Below are 21,872 nucleotides of genomic sequence, written 5' to 3'. Positions count from 1 at the left end.
CCCGGCACCAGCTACCTCTGAGCTGAAAAGCATAGTAAGAACCAGAGCATAAATGTCATAGAAATTATCTAACCTGGCACATTCTTCATTAAGAGTAGGTTTGGTGCAGATCCTATTGAAGTACATGATCCACTGGGTGTTGGGCCTGGAATTCCTGCATAAGTGCCACACAGAAATAGAACACAAATATCTGATTGTAAACAATTTCTACGGGTGGGGTGAGGGTGTTTGTGCTACAGCAAAAAAAAAAAAACAAAGTGTTGCAGCACCTTACAGACTAACAAATTTACCTAGTGTATTCATCGTGAATAGGTTCGGTGAACATCCTACTGAAGTGCACGATGCAGCAGGAGTCGGACCTGGTGAACTCGAAACCCCTGCATAAGCACCATAGAAATAAAAGTCAAACACCTGCTTTTCTTATCCTGATACCAAATTGCAACAATTCCATGCAGGGTTGCTTGGTGTTGCAGCAAAAGCAAAGATCCTTGCGGCAACATTAAAGTTGCAAAATTTACCTGATGAATAATCCGTTGAAAATATCTTTGGTATATTTCCCATTGCAACAGGTGGTGCACTAGGAGCTGGACCTGATCCACTAGGCATTCCTACGTAAGCACCACAGAAACAAAAAGTCAAACATTTGATTTACTTATCCAGATACAAATTATAACAATTTCTGGAGGGGTAGCTGTGTCTCAGGAAAAAACAAAGAGCACTGGGTAAAGGGCTAATGTATTCTTTGTTGAGAATATGTTCAGTGTGTATCCCATTGAAGCACACAATCCATTTGGAATTCCTGCACAAACTACATAGAAATAGTACACAGACATTGCATTTCCTTATCCAGATATGTTGTAAACTATTTCGGGGGGGGGGGGGAGTAGCTGTGTGTATACAGACTGCAAATAAAGATTCCACTTCATGACTAACATTAGCTATCACCCAAGTTATTAAAGTTACCATACGTCCAATATCAAGTGTAACTTTTCCATGATCTTTTGTAATGGCCAGTGGTTGAAACGACAAATGATACGGATCATTCAGTATTTTAATTCATCTATCCAGGTTTTGAGCTGAAGACAAAAAATAAAGGTTGTGAGGTATGATGTGAGATGCCTTAGAAACTAACATATCCCTGATAACAACCCTATACTGTAATTTAAAAAAAAAAGTTAACGTGAAGCATAGAATTGTACTGAGTCAGTCAAAATTAAAAAAATATATTTAAATGCTGAATTGGGATCTTCCCAACCCAAGTGCCAAATCAGTAAAATGTTCCTAAGTGTAGGGGGGGACCTCAGGGTGTTCTCTCCACACTCAAGGAGTTCCAGTGTTCTTCAGCAACACAAGTGTGGATGTGAATATAATGGACACCAGCAACTCCAAGTACTGTATTACGACAGTACATTTCTCTGTCCAATGTGACTGAGGCTTATAAAGCCCTTTAAAGGCTCAGGACAACAATACCTCAAGGACTGCTGCCTTTCCTCATATGAACAGACCCAGACTCTGTGTTTATCACCTGAGGTCTTTCTTCATGTGACTCCCCCATGAGAGGTCAAGAGGGCAGCAACACAAGAACAGGGACTTTTCTGCAGTGGCTCCCCATTTGTGGAATGCTCTCCCCAGGGAGGTTCGGCTGGCGTCTTCATTATATGCCTTTAGGCGCCAGGCAAAAACTTTTCTCTATAACCAGACCTTTGGTGAATTAAACAATCTGTTGTTGTTGTTGTTCAGTCGTTCAGTCGTGTCCGACTCTTCGTGACCCCATGGACCAGAGTACGCCAGGCACGCCTATCCTTCACTGCCTCTCGCAGTTTGGCCAAACTCATGTTAGTAGCTTCAAGAACACTGTCCAACCATCTCATCCTCTGTCGTCCCCTTCTCCTTGTGCCCTCCATCTTTCCCAACATCAGGGTCTTTTCTAGGGAGTCTTCTCTTCTCATGAGGTGGCCAAAGTACTGGAGCCTCAACTTCAGGATCTGTCCTTCTAGTGAGTACTCCGGGCTGATTTCTTTGAGAATGGATAGGTTTGATCTTCTTGCAGTCCACGGGACTCTCAAGAGTCTCCTCCAGCACCATAATTCAAAAGCATCAATTCTACGGCGATCAGCCTTCTTTATGGTCCAGCTCTCACTTCCGTACATTACTACTGGGAAAACCATAGCTTTAACTATACGGACCTTTGTCGGCAAGGTGATGTCTTTGCTTTTTAAGATGCTGTCTAGGTTTGTCATTGCTTTTCTCCCAAGAAGCAGGCGTCTTCTGATTTCGTGACTGCTGTCACCATCTGCAGTGATCATGGAACCCAAGAAAGTGAAATCTCTCACTGCCTCCATTTCTTCCCCTTCTATTTGCCAGGAGGTGATGGGACCAGTGGCCATGATCTTAGTTTTTTTGATGTTGAGCTTCAGACTTAATGCCCAAAGACAACAGCTTAATGCCCAAAGACAACAGGCATTAAACAATCTATGGGCTTTTAAATGGTTGGGGGTGTGTGTATTGTTTTTGTTACTGTTATGTATTTTGCATTTATAATATTGTGAACCGCTCTATGATCCTCAGAAGGGTGGTATAGAAAATAACTGAACTGAAAGGAATTGCTGCTAGCTAAATCCAGGGATTGGATTGGTTCATATGTTACACTGGCCATACAAATGCATACTGGGAAACATTCAGGGTTGTTCCTATGTAACAGAAAACATATTGTTTGAATCAGCACCACCGATATTCCACCGAGCACAATATGTGTGTGGGATCACAGCCCAGGAGGAATGAAAACACCATCCAGAAATAAATGCAAGTATTATTGACACATCACACTTCAATCCATTTTATTATTTGTAGAACAGAAAAGATGCACATATGGACAAAGACAACACAGTTAAAAAAATAGGTTCACAAATTATATACAAAGAAAATTTAACATTTTAATATTGTAAAAAGCAGTTAACATACATCCAAGTTTGCACATCTTTTTAGCTGGAGCCCAAATACAAATTCAAAACAGAACTGTGGCCTGAAATTTGTTTTCAAAGTTTTCCTTAATTCTGTCAAGTTTAATTTCTTCCTCCTTCCAAAAGAAAAATAAAAACGGCCCATACTTCATATATAAAGGTGAAAAGACTTGTGTTAAGTGAGCTATCCCCCTTACTTCTGAATGCATCACACTCTCACACATTCGCCAGATGACTTGCTGCTGCACGAAGACAAAAAAACGCTGGCAGAACTTACAAAAATAGTAATGCCTGAAAGCAACCAACTTCAAAACCAGACAATACATACGTACATGACTTATCTTTTTGTTATTAAAGGTGCCTAGATGAGAACTATGAATATCTGCTTGGGAGTTATATACAAAATATTCTTTGTGTAAAAAGGCTAGACCTCACAAAAATTCTGTACACAAACACGCACGCACGCACACGCACACACAGCAATGATCTGATGGGCTAATTTACAGCCCAGCCCTCAAAAGAGACGGCCCAGCACAAGCCCCAGTGAAGTAAATGGGGTCTGTGCTGGCAACACAGTTCAAGGACTATGACTGTAGTCACTCATTTAAGGCAATAAATGTTCCTGTTGTTTCTGTTTTAAAACATTCACTGAGCTGGAGATGCAGCTCAACTAATGCAAGGCTAATACTATTGTAATTGTGTGAAATATTGTAGTTTGCTCTCAAGTGTCCTGCTGTGATCCAGCCTTCGTAGCCTCTTACCATGCCTGCTACATGTAAGCATCAACTCATGCAGAATGATGAGACAAGCAGAGTCTGTCTGCTCTAAGATGGAAGTGAGCCCTAACTTCAAGTGGACCCATCTGTTCCAAAACAGCCTCATCTTATGCAAACCACTCGTGCACACGGCTTGCTCATGTGAACAGCCCAACATGGGAGAGCAGCACACTGATTTCTATAGGCAGACATTTCTGCATCCTTCTTTGGGAAGCTTCTGCTCTATCACTCCCATGTATTCTTCTCGCGAGACCACACCGCTTGTGTGAGCTGTTTGTGAAAACTAAGGCCGTTTCAGAATGCATAATCAGTCATCAGCTATCCAAAAATCTACCTGAAGCCATGTAGTTCGCATGACTGCAATTGAGCAAAGACACACCGCCACAGCTGAGAACCAAACCAGTCTGAGAACATTAACATTGTACATCCAGTTCATTTAAAGCACTGAATGGAAAACAAAACAGAAATGGAAAACAGACAAAACAGCCCACAATGTCTCACATGCATTAGTAAATGTTACAGCTGGTTTTCCAATATGCTGCCACAACATGGGAGGGGAGAAAGAACCCAAAACACAAACTTGTTCTGTCTTACAAGACAAGGTCTGAAATGCATGGTATGTACCCATATACATATCCAAGTGTGCGTTTATACTGTATATATTTACACACATATTCACAAAACCACCCTGATGTTTTTTAAAAGGCCATATCAAGAAACAGAAGACACGGACTCAAGCATTTGTACTAGAATATACTTTACCTGTACAAGGAAACCAAATATGCATCTCTCTATATGGTTTTAAAGCATATTAACAAAAATATCCTGTTACTAATCTTAGGTTAAACAGATGGTTTTACACAGTTTCTTAATAATGAAGTGCATATCTAAAAACTATGATTCCCACCCACCCACAAAAAAGGATTCTTACGCGAGTTCTGAGTCACCCCCCAAAAATAGCTGTTTGTTACAATTACATTTTATAATCAAGAATAGGAAGTAGCAAAATGTTATAAATCTCCAAGGACACAGAACACCTACTATATATCAGCTTAAAAAAATAGATTTCCCCCCAGGATGACTTATGCCAATGTGTTGTCCCTTTTCTCTGACCCATGCCCTCCCACCCCACCCCCCTTTCACATTTATCTTTTCCCTCTCTTGTTCCCAGCTGGGGGTTTCTTCAGCTGGAGAAGTTGTCCTCCTGTGCCAAAACTTGCAGAGGCTGGGTTGGAAACCCCAAAAGTCAGGCCAGCAGATGCCGTGATGCCAGGATTGCTGAAGTTAAACCCAGATGTGCTCGAACTGCCAAAGCCTTGTAGAGGAGGGGAAAATATTTGAACGTGAGAGATGCCGTGATCACATGTCTCCTAGCTAAGGCAGCTACGGAAAATCTACTGTACTGAAGCTGTAGAATAAATTTCAGGCAGGTCATAAGCAAGTTCTGGTTCTTTAAACCAGGCATGGACAGGCGTCAGGGCTTATGGGATCTACTTTTTTCTTTTCTTTACTAGAACCGACAGGTACACCAGCTGTAGCCAGGTGCAAAGTAAGTGGTGGGGTGGTCATTCCAAATGGAAATTGGCAGCTCAGGGGGAAGAGCCAATTACCGTACATATTGTGCCCCTGAGCCAGACGCTGGGATGACCTCCATATACAAGTATATCCGACCAGACAACAGAAAAGGAATGGCAACAGCTCAATTTAGAAAAACAAAAAACAGAAGCCCTTCTTATCCCAGTAACTGGGACTAAGAAACCTTAGGCCTTATGTGCTGTTACTAGAGAGAACCAGGTGTTAAATGAAGCAGCACATTAGAAGCCTTCTACCATGAAGAGAAGCCCTCTTCCTTTCCGACGAGTCCAGAAAACAGGACCTGGCATGTCCTGAAAAACTAAGATACTTAAAGAGAAAAACTAAATCTGGATAGTACCATCTTTAGCAGAGGTATGTTATGATTTCACAAAGGAGGTTGTCAGAGTGCCACTTTTGGCACTGATATTACCTGGTTTTCAGTGAAGCCTTTCCCATTTGCCTAGGGCATTTTAAATGGTTTTTGGAATTGTGTGGTATTCTGTTTTTAGCTTTGTTTTACTTTGTTACATTTATTGGTTGGCTTGAAATTCTATTTGTTATGTTATTATTGACCCTTCTGCACACCACCCTGGAAAACTTTTAAATGAAGGACGGATTAGAAATAGTCTAACAGTAAATAAATCAATAACATGAAGTGAGGAGCAAGTCTATGCTACCTGATGAGAAAAGGTTCCTTGCACATATTGTCAATAGCTGTTAAGCGTTTTCTATTCCACACTAACGTTAACCCCATCCAAGGAAGCTAATAATTAAGCTGAAAATCCAATTAACATAGCAACCATGAGTTGATGGTGATAGCCAATTAGCTTACAGTACCTTCAAGGAAAGGTGTTTTGATTAAACATCAGTGGGGCGGGGAGGAAGAATCTATAGTGAGGGTATTTGATTCTGCAGGTGTAGTTAAGTTCTTAAGCATATTCCAATAGGGCTACTTTTGTATTTAAGTGGTTTGTACGTAAAGACTACATAATCCAAAAACCTGACCTTACCCACCCTAAGGGGTACCCAGTTTGGGAAACGTATTAGGTACAACTCTTACTTTAACTCCAAAGGTGCAGCAGATACTTCCAAGTCCTTTTAATGGACAAAGGCTATAATAAGAACCATCATACAGCTAGTCACATGCACCCAGAATAGATATGGATTTGCTTTTCTCAAAAGTAACCTTACAAAGTTACTGCCTAACTACAATGAAAAGGCATAAAACAATTGTCATAAGCCAACGCTTCACTGAGAGGTGTGCAAGTGGTTTGGAGAAATAAGTGGTTTAGATTAGTTAGCAATAAATGAGCTGGCAGCAACTGGTGCTTTTGAAACAAGCTAGTATACGAAATTGCATTCCAACCAAAGGTATGGCTGCATCTATACAGCTAGCTCATCACCATGTCTCTATAAGGTTGCTGAGGTGACTTTTTCCTTTTAAGTAGCAAATCTATTGTATCATACCCTACAATGCTGCTGAAATTTTCCTCATTTCTGAAAGATTTGCTATGCAGCATTGAGGTAGACAGTGTTTGAGAAAAGCAAGCCCAAAGTTCCCTTGGAAGGGCCTATGGATTCGCACTGCTGAGCTTGCGAGAAGGAAATGAAAAACACTTTTCTAATCTACTAAATTATCCTTCCACAGATGGGAGATCTTCTAATACCATTCTGAAAACTCTAATTTCCACAAACAGAAGATTTGAATGCAATGACTAAGGTGGATGCCATGCGTTAGGTATTGATAACTTATGATACCTTAACACTCAGAACAGAACAAACCTGCACTAAGGCTTCCTGAAGGCTTATTTGTAGCTCCAAATCCAAAAGATGGTGCACCCGTGCCACTGCTTCCAAAAGCAGAGCTACTTCCAAACCCTAGTGGAACAATAGTGAAGACAGGGAACACACGTTAAGATACACACAGGGCTAGATTGCTTTCAAGAATTGGCCTTCCACAATGTCTCTTCAACGTAAACTCAACAGCATTGGAGCTATTGTTATTGAACTGCCATGGGCAGGTTAAAAAAGGGGTTTATCTGCACAAGACTTCGTTATTAAGTCTGATTTAAATAGAAAAGTCTGCAGGCAGACACACATTCTTCAATTGCTCTTAATAGACTGGGGAAGTTTGGGAAACGAGATGCATAGTAGGTTCGACTGATTAAGTTAAAGGACTAACCTTGTCAAACCTGGATGTGTTTGCAGAAGGCAGTGGGTTTGGACTAGACATTTGGTGGCAGACACAGAAGGTAGTTTGGCATTCTTGTCAAACCCAAGGTTGAGTAAATAATAAGTAAGATTCCCTCCAATTATTGTGGTAGAGAGGCAACGTTCTGCTTTTGGAGGCAAGGGTTCTACCCCCACGTATAGAATTTACTTGTAAGAAAACAGAATACTGCTAAGATTTCAGTAGGCTTGCTTTCAAGCAAGCATGCGTAAGATTACATCAGCCTTCTTACTAAGGAGGCAATAAAACACCCACCTTCTTCCCCAAACATGGCTGGAAAGGAAGCCTTGCATCTCAACTCCCACACTTCCACTTAGGGCAATAAATGGGTGGAGCATCTCCCATTCCTGGAAATAGTAATAACCTGGCAAGAATCTCCAGGAAGGCTGGTTTCACACTCCACCTGCTCCCATCACATAGGGCTGGTAGTTTACTGAGCAACAGGAATATGTATGCTCAGAAACTACAGAGAGCTGCGCTTAAGCCTCCCTTTCTGGAAACAGGAGGTGAAGGGAGAATTATGACTGAAACCTAACACAAATGGCAAAGTAGTACGCTGCATGCAGCTCATGCAAGTTTCAAAAGATTTGATATCCTTTAACAATGCTTTTTGCACCTCTCAGATTGCTATTCTATTCTTGCAGCTAATCTCAGCTACTTTATACGGTGGGGTATCTTCACCAGCACTTCTTGTTGCGTTTCTGATAGCTTTAGGTTTATTCTCCTTTCTCTGTGGATTTCCTGTACACACTCACACAATAACTAGTATTTGCAAACACGGAATATGTGCAGACTTTAAAGAGCAGGGGATGGCAAAGGGGTCATTTCTTCAAGGTAAATTTGCCAATGCACCAGTTCAGCAACACATGCTTGACATGGAGTTTTGCTGTGGCTATTGTAAAGTATCCACAGAGATCTATCAACCTCATGGTTGCTCAGGCATAATGGAAAATGGAACCCCTCTCTGTGCGTATCAGCAACAGGGGATGAAGTGTGGGTTGCACCAGCCAATTCCCAGAATAGATCCTAAAACATATTAACAGAATAGGCCAAAAAGCTGGTACCGACAACAGTGAAATTATATTTTTGTGACTAATTTAGGTTCCAAATGCATCCTATCCCCTACGATCAAAGCACATGTCAAATAATAGAAGCATATCTATGTGCAAACACAAAAGAACAGAAGACTAAATATACTGGTACATTTAGGCAATCAGTCATCTCTATCCCACAAAATGTCTTTTTAAATAGAAGTGGTTTAGATGAGATGCCTTGATGTATTCTAAGAAGGATAAAGTCTTGGTGATCTCACACTATCAAAGAGATGCCCAAATGAGCATAGAGATCAGGGCAGATTAAGTGGAAGGGTGCATGATGGAGATGGCAACGCAAATGAATCACCTTGGCTGAGAATAGGGAAATAAGGAGTGCCAGAAAGGTAGATTTGTCCCACTCTCTCAATGGGTGCTTACAACTGCAATAGGCTTTCTAACCCAAACTGGGAAGTTGAGAGTACAGAACCAGAGGCTGGTGGTGATGCTTTTGTATCAATTCATGTGGATTACGGGGTGTGATCTTGCTTATTTAGCATAAAACATATAAGAACTTATTTCTACGGGTGACGTGTGCTGCCTAGTCCAATTCAGGAAGTGCTGTATAGTAGTAATTCAGTGAAACATTAGAAAAAGTTAAAGTGTACCTCCAAGGCTTGAAGACCCTAAGCCACTTGATTGCAAGCCAGTGCCAATACCTGAACCGAATGGCGTTCCAAAACTAACTCCCAGAGACGGCTGTGGCCCTGGTGTAAAAAAAAAACGAAAACAAAACTTGCCTTACTCTTTCGCAACAGAGATCCATGACGTAAACCCTTCCATTAAAGAGAGTAAATAATCACAGCTTAACAAACGCTTTCTGAAGCACCCAGACTTTCATTATAATTCCTCCCCAAACTATCTTAGCATCTGAATCAGTAATTTCTTAAGATACGAAATGCAGTACAAGATGAAACTACTGGTAAGCCTAATATATTACGCCACAGCATGAAACCATGATATTATGACAACTCAGCATGTAAGTTAGAATTTCTGCTCCTTGCTGGAATTATATCTGAATATCCTACAAGCAGCTAGAAGTGATTCTTTAAGAATCCAGTTTTATAGGAACATGGTTAAAATAACCACGTTACAAATGTCTGATATTACTCATTTGAGTATTTTATCCAAGTTGTTTAAAAAAAAACCCCACCAAAAACAAAGTGAAACAAGTTGATAAAACACAAGACAATGACTTTGTTTTATTAAATTTATTGATTTTAGAGCAAGTCAAAACATGACAATTAAAACTGGTTCACACAAAAAATGATAGTTACTGAGTTGTTAGAACTTTGCTACATTTACAACCATTTTGCCTGCTTAAATAAACATTTACAGAAAAGGCACAGATGTGTGTACCTTAACCAATACATTCAAGATTTCAGATTCAGAAATTTCTAACATCATTTAGAAGATTAGACAGTGGTTTCCCTACATATGCACACTGCCAAAATCCATGCTTATATGCCGAGAATAAATGGATATTTTTAATCCATTGTCCTGTGCAGGGTGGGTGGGTGGGTGGGGAGGGAACTAGCCCCTCATTATAAATAAGTTATAACAAAATATCTGGAGGTTAATTTAGTAACTTATAAAAAGCTACTTAACAGTTTTCACAGTACAGTCAGCATTCCTACCCTTAAGCACAGCAAACAGTGCATTAGTTAAACTTGAAGGATTTGTTAAGTTCAAATGCTGTGCCTGCATCTTCATATTTGTGTATTCCTGCAATGAATCTAATGCATGCTAGTAAAGGACAACTGGCAATATGATTACCAGCAAGTTGTTTTTTTCTAATAAAAGCTACTCATGATTCTAGGGGTTCTCAATTTTCCTTTTTGGATATTGATCTTCCCAATTAAAAGTTATCAAGTTCTTCTGCCTCGTTATTGCATTACAGTACATTCATCTACCATGTCTGCCATTGGAAAAGAAAAGAAAATAGTTGGTGACAATTTTTAGGCTGTATTGTACAAATCAGACAGTGTTCATGGTCCCCTTCTGGCCTTGTAAATATACAAACACTTGAGATTCAAGTTCTCACAATTGCTAATTAAACAGATAGCCAAATATCAAGCAAAAGGCACTGTTTTGCATTGCATCTTTTGAAAGGAACATCTCCAGACCTTAGGTGATCCAATGCAAAAATGAGGTTGTTATATTAAAGGTAGAATTATACTGTAAAGGGCAACTAGAGTTGTGAACTTGCAATTAGTACTTAGCACTTATTTGGCAAGTTGAGGTTCTTTCTGTATTCCAAGTATGCACTATACACTAATTAAAAGATTTTGGGTCAGATCCAGACCAAGCCAGTTGGAACATAATTTCTGCTGAAAGGAGTAGGAAGTAAGGAAAGTCTTGACTAATTTATCCTACCAATTTCAGTGGGAACCAAGTTCAACTAATTTAACCAGGATCTAACGTTTTATTCTTTTCATAGAACAAGCATTGCATTGACAGATAAAAACTGGATGTAAACAAATTGATATACTCTCTACCTAGCAGCTCCTTTAAAAAAATTCCAATCCAAAGTAAGTTAGGCTTCTAACAAAAAAAGTGTCCAGTGTTCTCTTTTAAAGGAAGTGTCTCAGTTTTCCATCCTAGGAGGCACCATTGGTGGAAGACCTTTAAACAGTTTGATGACACCAAAGTCCCCCAAAGCCAAGCATGCATAAAAAGCATGCTCTAGATTTTTAAAATAGTTCAAAACAGACCTATATTCAAGTTACAGGAAAAAAACCAGGATTTCATAGTTAAAGCTGACAAACTTTCAACTTAATGGCAATCTCGAATTAATGTGACCTTGCCAGAAAACCAAGTAACTTCTCATTTAAAAGTTAGGCGTACATAACTTAGGTAACACTAGAGATCGTCCATGCCAAAACACGTAAGTAAACATTGTCACCTTTGGATCACATGTTATGAAATATTTTAAACTATAATTACCTGCATTATATATTTTTTAAATTATATTATTTTTCTCCTAAGGAGCAATTTTAGTTTAAATAAATAGAGCTCACTACTAAGAGCCCGTTCACGGTAAACATCAGCAACGCTCCCTACCAGGTTCGCAAGATATCATTGCTCAAGTCTCTTCGTACTGACAATAAAGGTGCAACCAAAATTACCTAAGCCCTATTTCAAAATAAAGCGAATTAACCCTAGCTTAGCTTCAATTTGTGGCAAGGCATTGGATTTTAACTACACAACTAGCTGAAGCACAGGGTCCTATGAAGTGTTACGATTTGGACAGGCATTCATTCCAGCGAATATTTCCAGCGATTGCACCCTTTGCAGAGTCAAATGACACAACAAACCAGGGTAGCCAATGCTGTGCTCTCCAGATGTTGCTGGACTACATCATTGACCAGGCCTGTTGGGACCGATGGGAGATAAATGAGTCCAACAGCATCTGGACAGTAACATGTTAGGGTATCCCTAAAACTTTAGGTGCTAGAAGGTGTTGGAACACAGCAAGGCAAAGTGCTTTTTAGGTAAGCCAATCAAATATTGATTGCTTAGTCAGTAGCAACACACACTTAAGGCAGTAACTACACTAAACTATTTTTACCTGAAAATGTCTTGATGACACAGCTATCAAGGGAGACAATAAATTAATTATTTTAATTCCTACTTTACCTAGGCTAAACAGCTTTAATACAACCTGTGATGAGCAGAATATGAGGTGCTCTGCTACAGTGGAGCAGTCACCATTATTCCCAGCTATTCAACCATTTCACAGGCATTTGTTTCCAGTTAAGAAAATATCCTACAGCTGGCAAAACTCATTAACACTGAATGTTTGACTTCTGAAAGGAGTGTTGATTGCAGCCTCTGCTGCCGTACTTCAGGGAAGTTTACTTTTCTATTCCAGGGGAACTCCCCTATGTCATAAATACAAGAATCTTCACAAATACCAGACCTCACTAACATTTAAGTTACAGAATATTATTTAACACAAATCGAAAAAAGACAGCCAATTAGTTCACAGAATGAGCAATACCTTTTGTGACCTCTTGGCTGCTTTTGATGGAAAACCACACCGCCACCGCTTATGAACCAATGCTCCAAATGGCTCTGGCTGGCAGCGAGTCTCCAGTGTCTCGGGCAGGGGGGCTTTACTAACCCTGCTGCCCAAAAACCTCAACTTTTATTGAACTTAGAACCTCTGCATGCCAAGCGTATGCTCTGCCCACTGAGCTATGGCTCTTCCAAATTCCGCCGACACTTTCAATATTCAGTTATCTACAGCTATACCATTTAGGATACACTGCTATAACATTTATCAGCTGCACTTCCAAATTAATGGCCTCCTTTTTTCTTTTTCTTTTTCGCAATTTTCTCTTTTCAAGTTCTAATACGATTTACAGCGATGGCACAAATTCAAATACTTGCTCCCCTACCTTGCTGCCTTTGTACTAGAAGAAAAGAGAAAAGGTTGGATACAAAAGGTGCCTCTTCTGTTCTGTAAGGGGCAGCTGCCTTCCACTCACAGAAGCTCTGTTCTATGCTTTATGCTACCGAAGTGCAAAAGAAAATCGAAACTAAACAGTTCTTCGGATCCATCCCACTTGCAGCAATCCATCACACACTTCTACAGAAGCAGGCTCCACTGAATCAATGGATTTCACTTCCAAGGAAGGATATTTTGGATTCCGAGAGAGGTTTCCTGCCAGGCTTCAGGTAAAGAGCTTTCCCCTTATTTTACAAAGTGTTTAGGCAGCATTGCTTCAACAGCTTTGGGAAAAGATTTTAAAGGTTTTAGAGGACTATGGTAGTTAAAGATCAGATTCAAACCTTCCTCCATAAAAAACAACAACTGGGGAAAGCATTCAAAAGTTGTCATACTTCGGCACACTTCTAGGAAAAGATTAAATTACATTGCTACAGTAAGCTAGAAGGGTGTAGCAGTCCTTTCAATCTCATCATGTTCTATTTGGATTCACTTATTATAGTATCCAGCTGTCAACAGTTAACTGTACAGTATGTTAAAGCTGGAAATACCCTGTAGATCCCAATACTTACAACAGCAGCACCTCATTGAATACCTCTCTAAGTAGAAATGCTCTTTGTTGCTTTCTGCCCAGCATCAGAAACACAAAGGTGTGGTTGATGGAGACAGGACACCAAGAGCCAAAGAAACTCTCTGATATGTCCAGAAGGGAGACTGCTACATGGGCTCAGACCCACGTTTAGGCAAAGTCATCTAGTTTCAGAGTTTCTCTAAATGCGATCGGCAAATCCAGAACTCTTTGGAAGGTAGGCACTTTAAAAGAAGCAGCCACCTAGCTTCTCACTTCAAGCACCTTGACTGCCATATGTCAGTCAATAAGGTATCTTATTGGAGTATTTTATAAAGTGGAAGTCAACATCTCCATCCCTAAGTTGTTTAATTTCTACCCATGTTTTTCTCCCCCTTGATCAACACCTCAATTACAACCCCCCCCCCCAATTTCTATACACAATTCTGAACTACTTTAAGCAACTCTCTTAATATTTTTTATGGTCCTTACATTCATCTACCTTTTGAGGCATATTTCAAATTACAAAGTGCTATAATGGAAAACAAATTTGAATTAGGATTTCCCAACAAATTTGAAAGTTTATACAATAGTCATAATTTTAGAGATAAGCTCTCCTACGTGTATTCAGAGATGACAAAGACTCACATTCGAAAGGGTTGAGTAATACAGTAAACAAGCTACTACAAATAAAAAAACCACAAGATTAAATACTGGGTATATAATTATTGCTAAGTCTATCCCGCATTTTCTATTACCTACGTTTTGATGAACTGTTACTCACAATTTTTTTAAAATTTCCAACACAAAGGAAGACCTTATATAAAACATTGTACAAGTTTACCATTTTGTTAACACTAAAAGCTATAACTTGAATGCACTCAGACCTGTAGCAGGCTGTTGCTGCTGGGTAAGTGTTGCAGCCATGGCAACAGCTGCGGCATTTGGTATGCTGCTGAAAGGAGTTGGTCCAGTAGTAACACGCGGGGCCGTCTGCCACTTCTTTGCTTCCGCTCGCCTGGCCTCAAACACATCCACAGCATCCCCCAAAAAGGTTTTTCGGTAACCAAGATACTGGTCTTTGAGCATCTGAAAAAGACAGCAAAGGCTATCTTAGTTGATTGTACAATTTTCAAAGGTTTGCCACAGAATCATAGACTTGTAGAGTTGGAAAGGATCCTGATGATCATCTAGACCAGGCATAGTACAACTCCCATCATCCCTAGCTAACAGGACCAGTGGTCAGGGATGATGGGAGTTGTACTCCCAAAACATCTGGAGGGCTGAGTTTGCCTATGCCTGGTCTAGGACCGCCTCCCCCCCCCCCCGCAATGCAGGAATATCGAATATCAGGGATAGAACTTGCAACCTTGGCATCAGCACCACACTCTAACCAAGTGAGCTAACATTTACAATGGCAACGCTACAAACTGGAAAACAGGCCCTGAAGTACATTGGCAGTTTAATTAAAGATAAGAGGCGATCCAGGGAACCAGAATGCTAGAGACGTATTGTTTTTTGAAGTATATTCTACATTTCCATAAGCTCAAAGTGGCTTATTATATTATGTAAATGTTGACGGTTTAGATATTTCCAGTTTCCAGGCTCAGTTTGGAGTGATTTTGACCTTTAAAGCCTTAATATCTATACCACTATCTTCTGCTACATGAACTTTCTTGTCAGTTTAGGTTCTGGAGAAATGCACTTATCCAGGCACTGCTGAATGACTAACAGAGAAAGGGCCTTTTCTGTGGTAGCACCCAGATAGGCAACTCCCCCCACACACATTTGCCTGCTGTCAACTCCATTATCTTTCAAAAACTGGGCAGAGTTCATTCTGCTTTCTCAGGCGTTTAGTAGTATGCAAGATGTTTTAATGACCTTTTATCTCCTGTACTGCTGTTTTATCTTTTTGGTTTAATTGCAATTGTTATATTGTGTTTTACTACTGCAAGTCACCTTGAGTTGGCTTATTGTAAAAGGCAAGAGAGAAACTTTATAAATATGTTTCTACAACAAAACTAGCTAGGATTTCCCTTGCTGAACTCACAGTTCCCTTGCTGAATTCACACAGCAGGCAACAGAATACAGTAGGTTACTAGCAACAGAAATAATCCTTGGTTTCCCTAGTTTAAATGCCTAGTAGGTGTATAGCGACACCTACTGTAAATATCTGGCGCTGTGGGTTAAACCACAGAGCCTAGGGCTTGCCGATCAGGTCAGCAGTTCAAATCCCCACGACAGGGTGAGCTTCCGTTGCTTGGTCCCTGCTCCTGCCAACCTAGCTGTTTGAAAGCATGTCAAAAGTGCAAGTAGATAAATAGGTATCGCTCCAGCGGGAAGGTAAATGGCGTTTCTGTGTGCTGCTCTCGTTCACCAGAAGCAGCTAAGTCATGCTGGCCACATGACCCGGAAGCTGTACACTGGCTCCCTTGGCCAGTAAAGCGAGATGAGCGCCGCAACCCCAGAGCAGTCTGCGACTGGACCTAATGGTCAGGGGTCCCTTTACCTTTACTGTAAATATCTGGCTACCTCACAATAAATGAAGACACTCCAAAATAAGACTATTCAAGATTATCAAGTACTATTTTGAATGATACCTGGTAACTGGATCACCATGAAAAGAAACAGTGCCTCTGAAAGCCCATGATTCTCAGAATTTAAAAATTTCACGTTATGAATTTAGCAAGCCATCAGGAAACAGGTGCTAGACTAACTGTCTGACCTTTGGAAAAAAAACTTTCAAAAACTCCTAGCTTTAAAGTCCCTCAAGGAACATTTCAGCAACATGTTCCATTTCAAAACAAAAAGGAGAAAGTAATCTAAGATACAACAATGCAGGAAGTAAAAAGGCACTGGAGTCTGAACTAGGAACCTGAGCAATTCATCAACATATTTTTTCCATAAAGAACCCAGATACACAATTTTACATTATAAAATAATCTTTACCTTCACATTTTCATGTACTGATTGAAGTTGTGCAGCTAAAGCTACAAATGTCTGATAGATTTTCTGCATAGCCATGGATAAATCTGTAAGACAGGAAAATTTGAAAATCAAGTCACATTGCAATATGAATCAGTGAAACCATGTAATTTGCCAAAAAGCTACCACAAGCACCCCACCACTGCATTAAAGAAGCTGTGGGGATTGGTCAAAATATGATGGGGGAAGAAAAGGTGTCTCTAAACATACAGAGAAGGGAGGTGACAGTCCTTCTGATGTTTTATCAGCAAGATTATTTCTTTCTGAAACAAGAAGTTTCGTCTTAGGCCATCATTTCAACTAACGTACACACTTGAGAAGTATGATACAAAATCCTCAATGTAATGGTGATACAGGAACTCAAATAATAGTAAAATATGTCAACAGACTCAAACCTCCTCTAAGCCTCTCTTCATGCGGAACATTGGTCAAGGGGATCCTGGGGGATCTCACTCAGATTTTTTAAAAAATGCTTGGGTTCTGTAGTCAAAGGACATATATGTGAAGGCTATTTGCAAGAAAAAAAAGTACCGGTAATGCTTTGGTGCCAGCCCTCTCCTGGGTGTGTGAACCCACCTTATGGATCCCAGCAATTATGTTAGCTTCTGTATCTTCGGCCCTAAATCTGGAATCAAACCAAGACTAAGGGATGTCAAAGTTCTACTGCCTTGGTAACATCTGAACACAAATCCCTGCGAGTCTGCCAGATGCAAAAAGTGCAGTATGACATAGCAATTAAGGCAACTGGTGAAATCACTAACTTTTTACCTTGTGGGGTTATATGGGAATTGTTTGCCTGGGTGGCAAGATGGTTTTCCAGTTCTTCAATTTGTTGTCTGTACTGCTGCAGTTGTACTTCAAACTGTTCAACCAAGATCCTGAAGTAGCTAAATTAAGTATATTTTAGATCATTTAAATGACGGGAGTGAATAAAGATCTCTACAGAAAGTATTCATGTCTAATTTTAAACTTTCAGAAATGGTGCATGAATTTGGTTATTTTCTTTTTCCTCTGTCCAATTCCCTTTTCTTTTTTGTCATGTCTTTCAGCCTGTGGGCAGGAACTGTCTTATTTTGATTATATAAGCTGCTCTGGAAGCCTTTTCTGCTGAAAAGCAGGATAAAAAAACCCCAAATAACCTGTGTACACACTAACTGCTCTCAATCACGAGTGGGGGAGGAGAAGTCAAGTTCCCTCAATCAGTAGAGTGTGAGACTCTTAATTTCAGGGTCATGGGTTCGAGCCCCACATTGGGAGAAAGATTCCTGCATTGCAGGGGTTTGGACTAGATGAAGCACATGGTTTCTTCCAACTCTACAATTCCGTGATTCTATATACACCCCTTGTTAACAAAGCCAAGGAAAGCCTACCATATTACAGTAACCTTTTCTTTTAAATGGCAATTTTAAAAAGTTGTCTTTCCACCCAGCTAAATTATTTTGGCCATATTCAAATCATGTCCCCAATTAAAAGGAAAAACACTAATTATTTCTCAGGAAACACCTTCCACTACAGTGAGAAATCAGTCCAGCCAGAATTGAACTACTACACCCTTTGGTATCTATTTGAAAGAAGCTCAGAAGGCTGATCCCTTATAACTATGTGCAAAAGAGAAATAGTCCCTAGCATATCTCTGCAAAGGCTTCATAGCAATTATCATACTCTGCTTGTGGAAGCAAAATAATATATTCGGATTTAGTTTACTTTTCTCGTGCAGTATTCTAGCATGAGATACAGGACAGTCTGAGTGAACCAACCATGCAGATACAAAAGCGTATTTTATATTAAACCCATATCCAATATAAGGCTTGAACCTGTATACAATATATGACTAACTATACAACATGCAATATAAAAACACTTATTATAGGCAAGACATGCAAGGCTGTACTCACTCTGCTGGTGCTGAATTTTCATGTTGAAGGCCAGGTGGCGTTTTCTGTGTTCTTAATGCTATTTCAGCGTTTTTAAGCTCCTACAAAAACATGAGGTGGAAAACATGGTTCTTGTAATTCTTGAAGTTCAATAAAATGACACACCTGTTTCACTGAACAATTTCATTTAATTAGCTAATATCTTAAGGATGAACTTTACCATGTTCATTACTATGGGGGCCGGGGCGAGGGGATGGGATGGGATGGGAGGTGATTACAAATCAGACTATAATTTTACACAAGAGGTTTTGAAAAACAAGGGGGACACAGCACTTAGTTAATTGGGGACCACTGCAATAAAATTTTGCCCAGAGGCTTAAAAAACCTAATAGATGGGAGCAGGAAAAATACAGGGGTCAGCAAACCTTTTCAGCAGGGGGCCGGTTCACTGTGCCTCAGATCTTATGGGGGGCTGGACTATATTTTGAAGGGGGGGGAATGAACAAATTCCTATGCCCCACAAATAACCCAGAGATGCATTTTAAATAAAAGCACACTGTCTACTCATGTAAAACCACACTGATTCCCAGACCGTCCGCGGGCCGGACTGAGAAGGCGATTGGGCCGCATCCGGCCCGCGGACCTTAGTTTGCCTACCCATGGGCTAGACCTATTGAACTCTACACGGAAAGCACAGGAGAGGGAAGATATGATGCAATGTCAGCTACCAAGTGATGATTTTCCTTTGTAACAAGAACAACCTTTCAAGACAGCAAACATTATACTGTTACAGTTGTGAGGTAAACAAAGTTCTCTGGTGCTTCAAATCAAATCAGCACAGCTGTTAGGCAAGGAGACCTGCATTATCCAAGAGGATAAGAATATTATCATTTTTGCAAGCTTTAGGCTAGCACGTGATCCCCATCAGAGTTGCTTATACCTGAGCAGTTTCCACTTTCAGCTTATCAATATTAAGAGTGTTTCTCTGTAATCCACTGGCAGCGACTGATAAAAGTTGTTTCAAAGCTTTAATGTCTTCCTGCACTTTGAGCATTGCTTTGGAGGACATTCGACTAATTTCTTCCTGGACCTGCTTCTGCTCTTTTACAAACTTCCTGGGAGAGGAGAAATCAGAAGACAGCATTAATCCATGCAATGCCCCCAACCCCAGCTCTTCAGAACTACTGCAGGACTAAGGAACCTCTCTCCAGAGCTGGGAAATCTCAGAGGAAAGTAGTCAGGGCTGCATACTGATGGTGGTTTGGGGATAAAGTATGTATGTGTGTGCACTCTCTCTCTCTCTCTTTCATCTCAAACACAACAAAGACCCCTCTCCCCCATCCTCTCTCTCACACACTCACACCCCTTTCTCCATGGCCAATTCAGTGCTTGTCTTCTGCATCACACACTAACAACAGGGACTTCCCTTTCTTAACGCAAAGCATGGAAAAGGAATTTCCACCTTTCCCATTCCTGAGCTGCAATCTCAGATCTGAGCTGTGCTGGGGAGAGGCACTGCAAAGAGGGGAGAAGCTTAAGCCTCCCCCCTCCGCCATCTTCCCCTCTCCCAAGAGAACTCTCCTCACATCATCGAACAACAGGAAAAGTCATGGTAGAGTGGACAAGGATTAGGGCTGTGAAGGAGTTATCAGGGGCCCAACGGAAGGACCTTGTGGGCTGATTCCAGCCTGCAGCCCACCAGTTACATTTTACTGAAGTGACTTCAAGTAACCAAGACCTGAGGTACCTTTAGAGCACCTGCGGAACAGTATACCCACAGCTGTCAAAACCAAGTATTTTGAAACTGTGAACAAAAGAGCACTCTTACTAGTCCAAGACATCTTCAAGGTAAGTTTCAGTAACAAAAGGTATCTGGAATTCCAAGGATCCAGGAAATACTTACTGAAGATTTTCTACATCTTGGCAGATTACTGGAGGCAGATTTTCATCTTTCAGGGCTTTACTATCCCTGCCAACAGACATGTGCATTATTATTATTAACATGACACTCTCTAAACAGCAGTAGCAGCAGCTTTTATTTAACACAACAGATGCAAAGAACTGCACTAAGCCCATTAACCACTGAATTTTATGAATGTTCTACCCTAATTATCATTAAGCAGCAGCAGAAGAAAGTTTTGGAAAACCTTCTCATTATTTCCCTCAGCAACCCCAAATATCTTTCTCATACAGAAATGAGAAACTAGTGTTGAGAATGAACATACCTGTACTATTTGAAGCAGTACCTTCCTCTCTGGAAATTACAACATCACAGTCAAATCTGCACCAACTTCATTATCCCAATTTGTTATCACGAAGATTAAACACTATCAATTTAGTCCACTAAGTGTAAACAATTTGGTACTCTTTAGGTGTCACTGACGTAAACTCCCAACAGCCTCAGGGACGATGGAGACTGGAGTCCAACATCAGGAAAGCACCATGAACCAGGTGTGGCCATGCAAGTCCTGGACCAGGGTCCAAGTACAGTGGTAGCCTAGATGAGGGCCAATAAACTAAGCTGGAATCCTGGCAATATGCAGGCTCAGTGGGTTGGCCAACCTGCCCCTTCAGAGCAGGGTTACTGTCTCTGAAGTAGCAGGTTAGGAGCTTGGTGGTGCTCCTTGGTCTTTCTTTGTTGCTTGAAACTAAGTTATGGTTCTTGACAGCATGCAACACCAAAGATGAAGAATAATCTCTCAATATACTATCTGGCCAAATTTAAGGTGTAACTGTTATCATATAAAGCCCTAAATAACTTGGGACCAGCCTCCTTGAAGCACCACCGTTCTCCATACACTCCTGCCTATTTTGAGATCTGTTGGAGAAGCATTACTAACTGTCCCTTGTGATATACGTTATGCAGCCATAAGAATGGGGTACTTGGCATAGCAGCACCGATATTGTGGAACTCATTGCCTTTGTATAGTAGGCAGGCGTCTTCTGTGCTTCATTTAATACACCACTTAAAATCATTTATTCACACAAGCTTACCTTTCCATATGTTCTTCTGATCTTTGTCTTTTTTGTTTGGTTTATAACATTGATCTTATGTACCCTGGCTTGAGAATATTCAGCGGTACAGAAATTTATGTATGCATAAATAAAATAAGAAGCTATTGGTTGCCTTCCATTTAAGAGGCACCCAGTCCCAACAGGTATTTTTCCAGCTATGAATATTTGACACACTTACTCTGGTCTCGTTCCTGTTTTGTCACCTGAGGGGGAAAGGAAGTTAAAACTTTTAGTATAAACGTAAACATGCTCCTAAATTTGAATTATGAAAATATCAATAGGTTTCTTCAGTGACTCTCTTTTCTAAAAAAAAAAAGGATACCCACCCCTACTACCCTCGGCTAA

The 21,872-nt window shown here is 40.5% G+C and overlaps 1 protein-coding gene across 3 annotated transcripts in view; it reads right to left on the bottom strand.

The window, feature by feature from the left end:
* Positions 1–3,919: 3,919 nt before the first annotated feature.
* NUP58 (nucleoporin 58) overlaps positions 3,920–21,872 on the bottom strand; it is a 35,409-nt gene continuing 17,456 nt past the window's right edge. For 2 of the 3 annotated variants that reach the window (XM_033146353.1, XM_033146352.1), the window contains exons 7-16: positions 21,706–21,730; positions 20,416–20,481; positions 19,453–19,627; positions 18,534–18,613; positions 17,407–17,525; positions 16,603–16,685; positions 14,541–14,742; positions 9,241–9,339; positions 7,094–7,189; positions 3,920–5,051 (exon numbers count right to left, since the gene is read on the bottom strand). In XM_033146353.1, the coding sequence (XP_033002244.1) occupies positions 4,882–5,051; positions 7,094–7,189; positions 9,241–9,339; positions 14,541–14,742; positions 16,603–16,685; positions 17,407–17,525; positions 18,534–18,613; positions 19,453–19,627; positions 20,416–20,481; positions 21,706–21,730 (1,115 nt within the window). In that variant the 3' untranslated portion in view covers positions 3,920–4,881. The remainder of the gene's footprint in view (positions 5,052–7,093; positions 7,190–9,240; positions 9,340–14,540; positions 14,743–16,602; positions 16,686–17,406; positions 17,526–18,533; positions 18,614–19,452; positions 19,628–20,415; positions 20,482–21,705; positions 21,731–21,872) is intronic. The other variant, XM_033146354.1, reaches the window with a different exon arrangement.

This window comes from Lacerta agilis, chromosome 4 (assembly GCF_009819535.1).
Source record: "Lacerta agilis isolate rLacAgi1 chromosome 4, rLacAgi1.pri, whole genome shotgun sequence".
In the NCBI taxonomy this organism is placed as follows: domain Eukaryota; kingdom Metazoa; phylum Chordata; class Lepidosauria; order Squamata; family Lacertidae; genus Lacerta; species Lacerta agilis.
The sequence above is the reverse complement of the archived record's forward strand: the minus strand, read 5'-3'. Positions and strand labels throughout refer to the sequence as shown.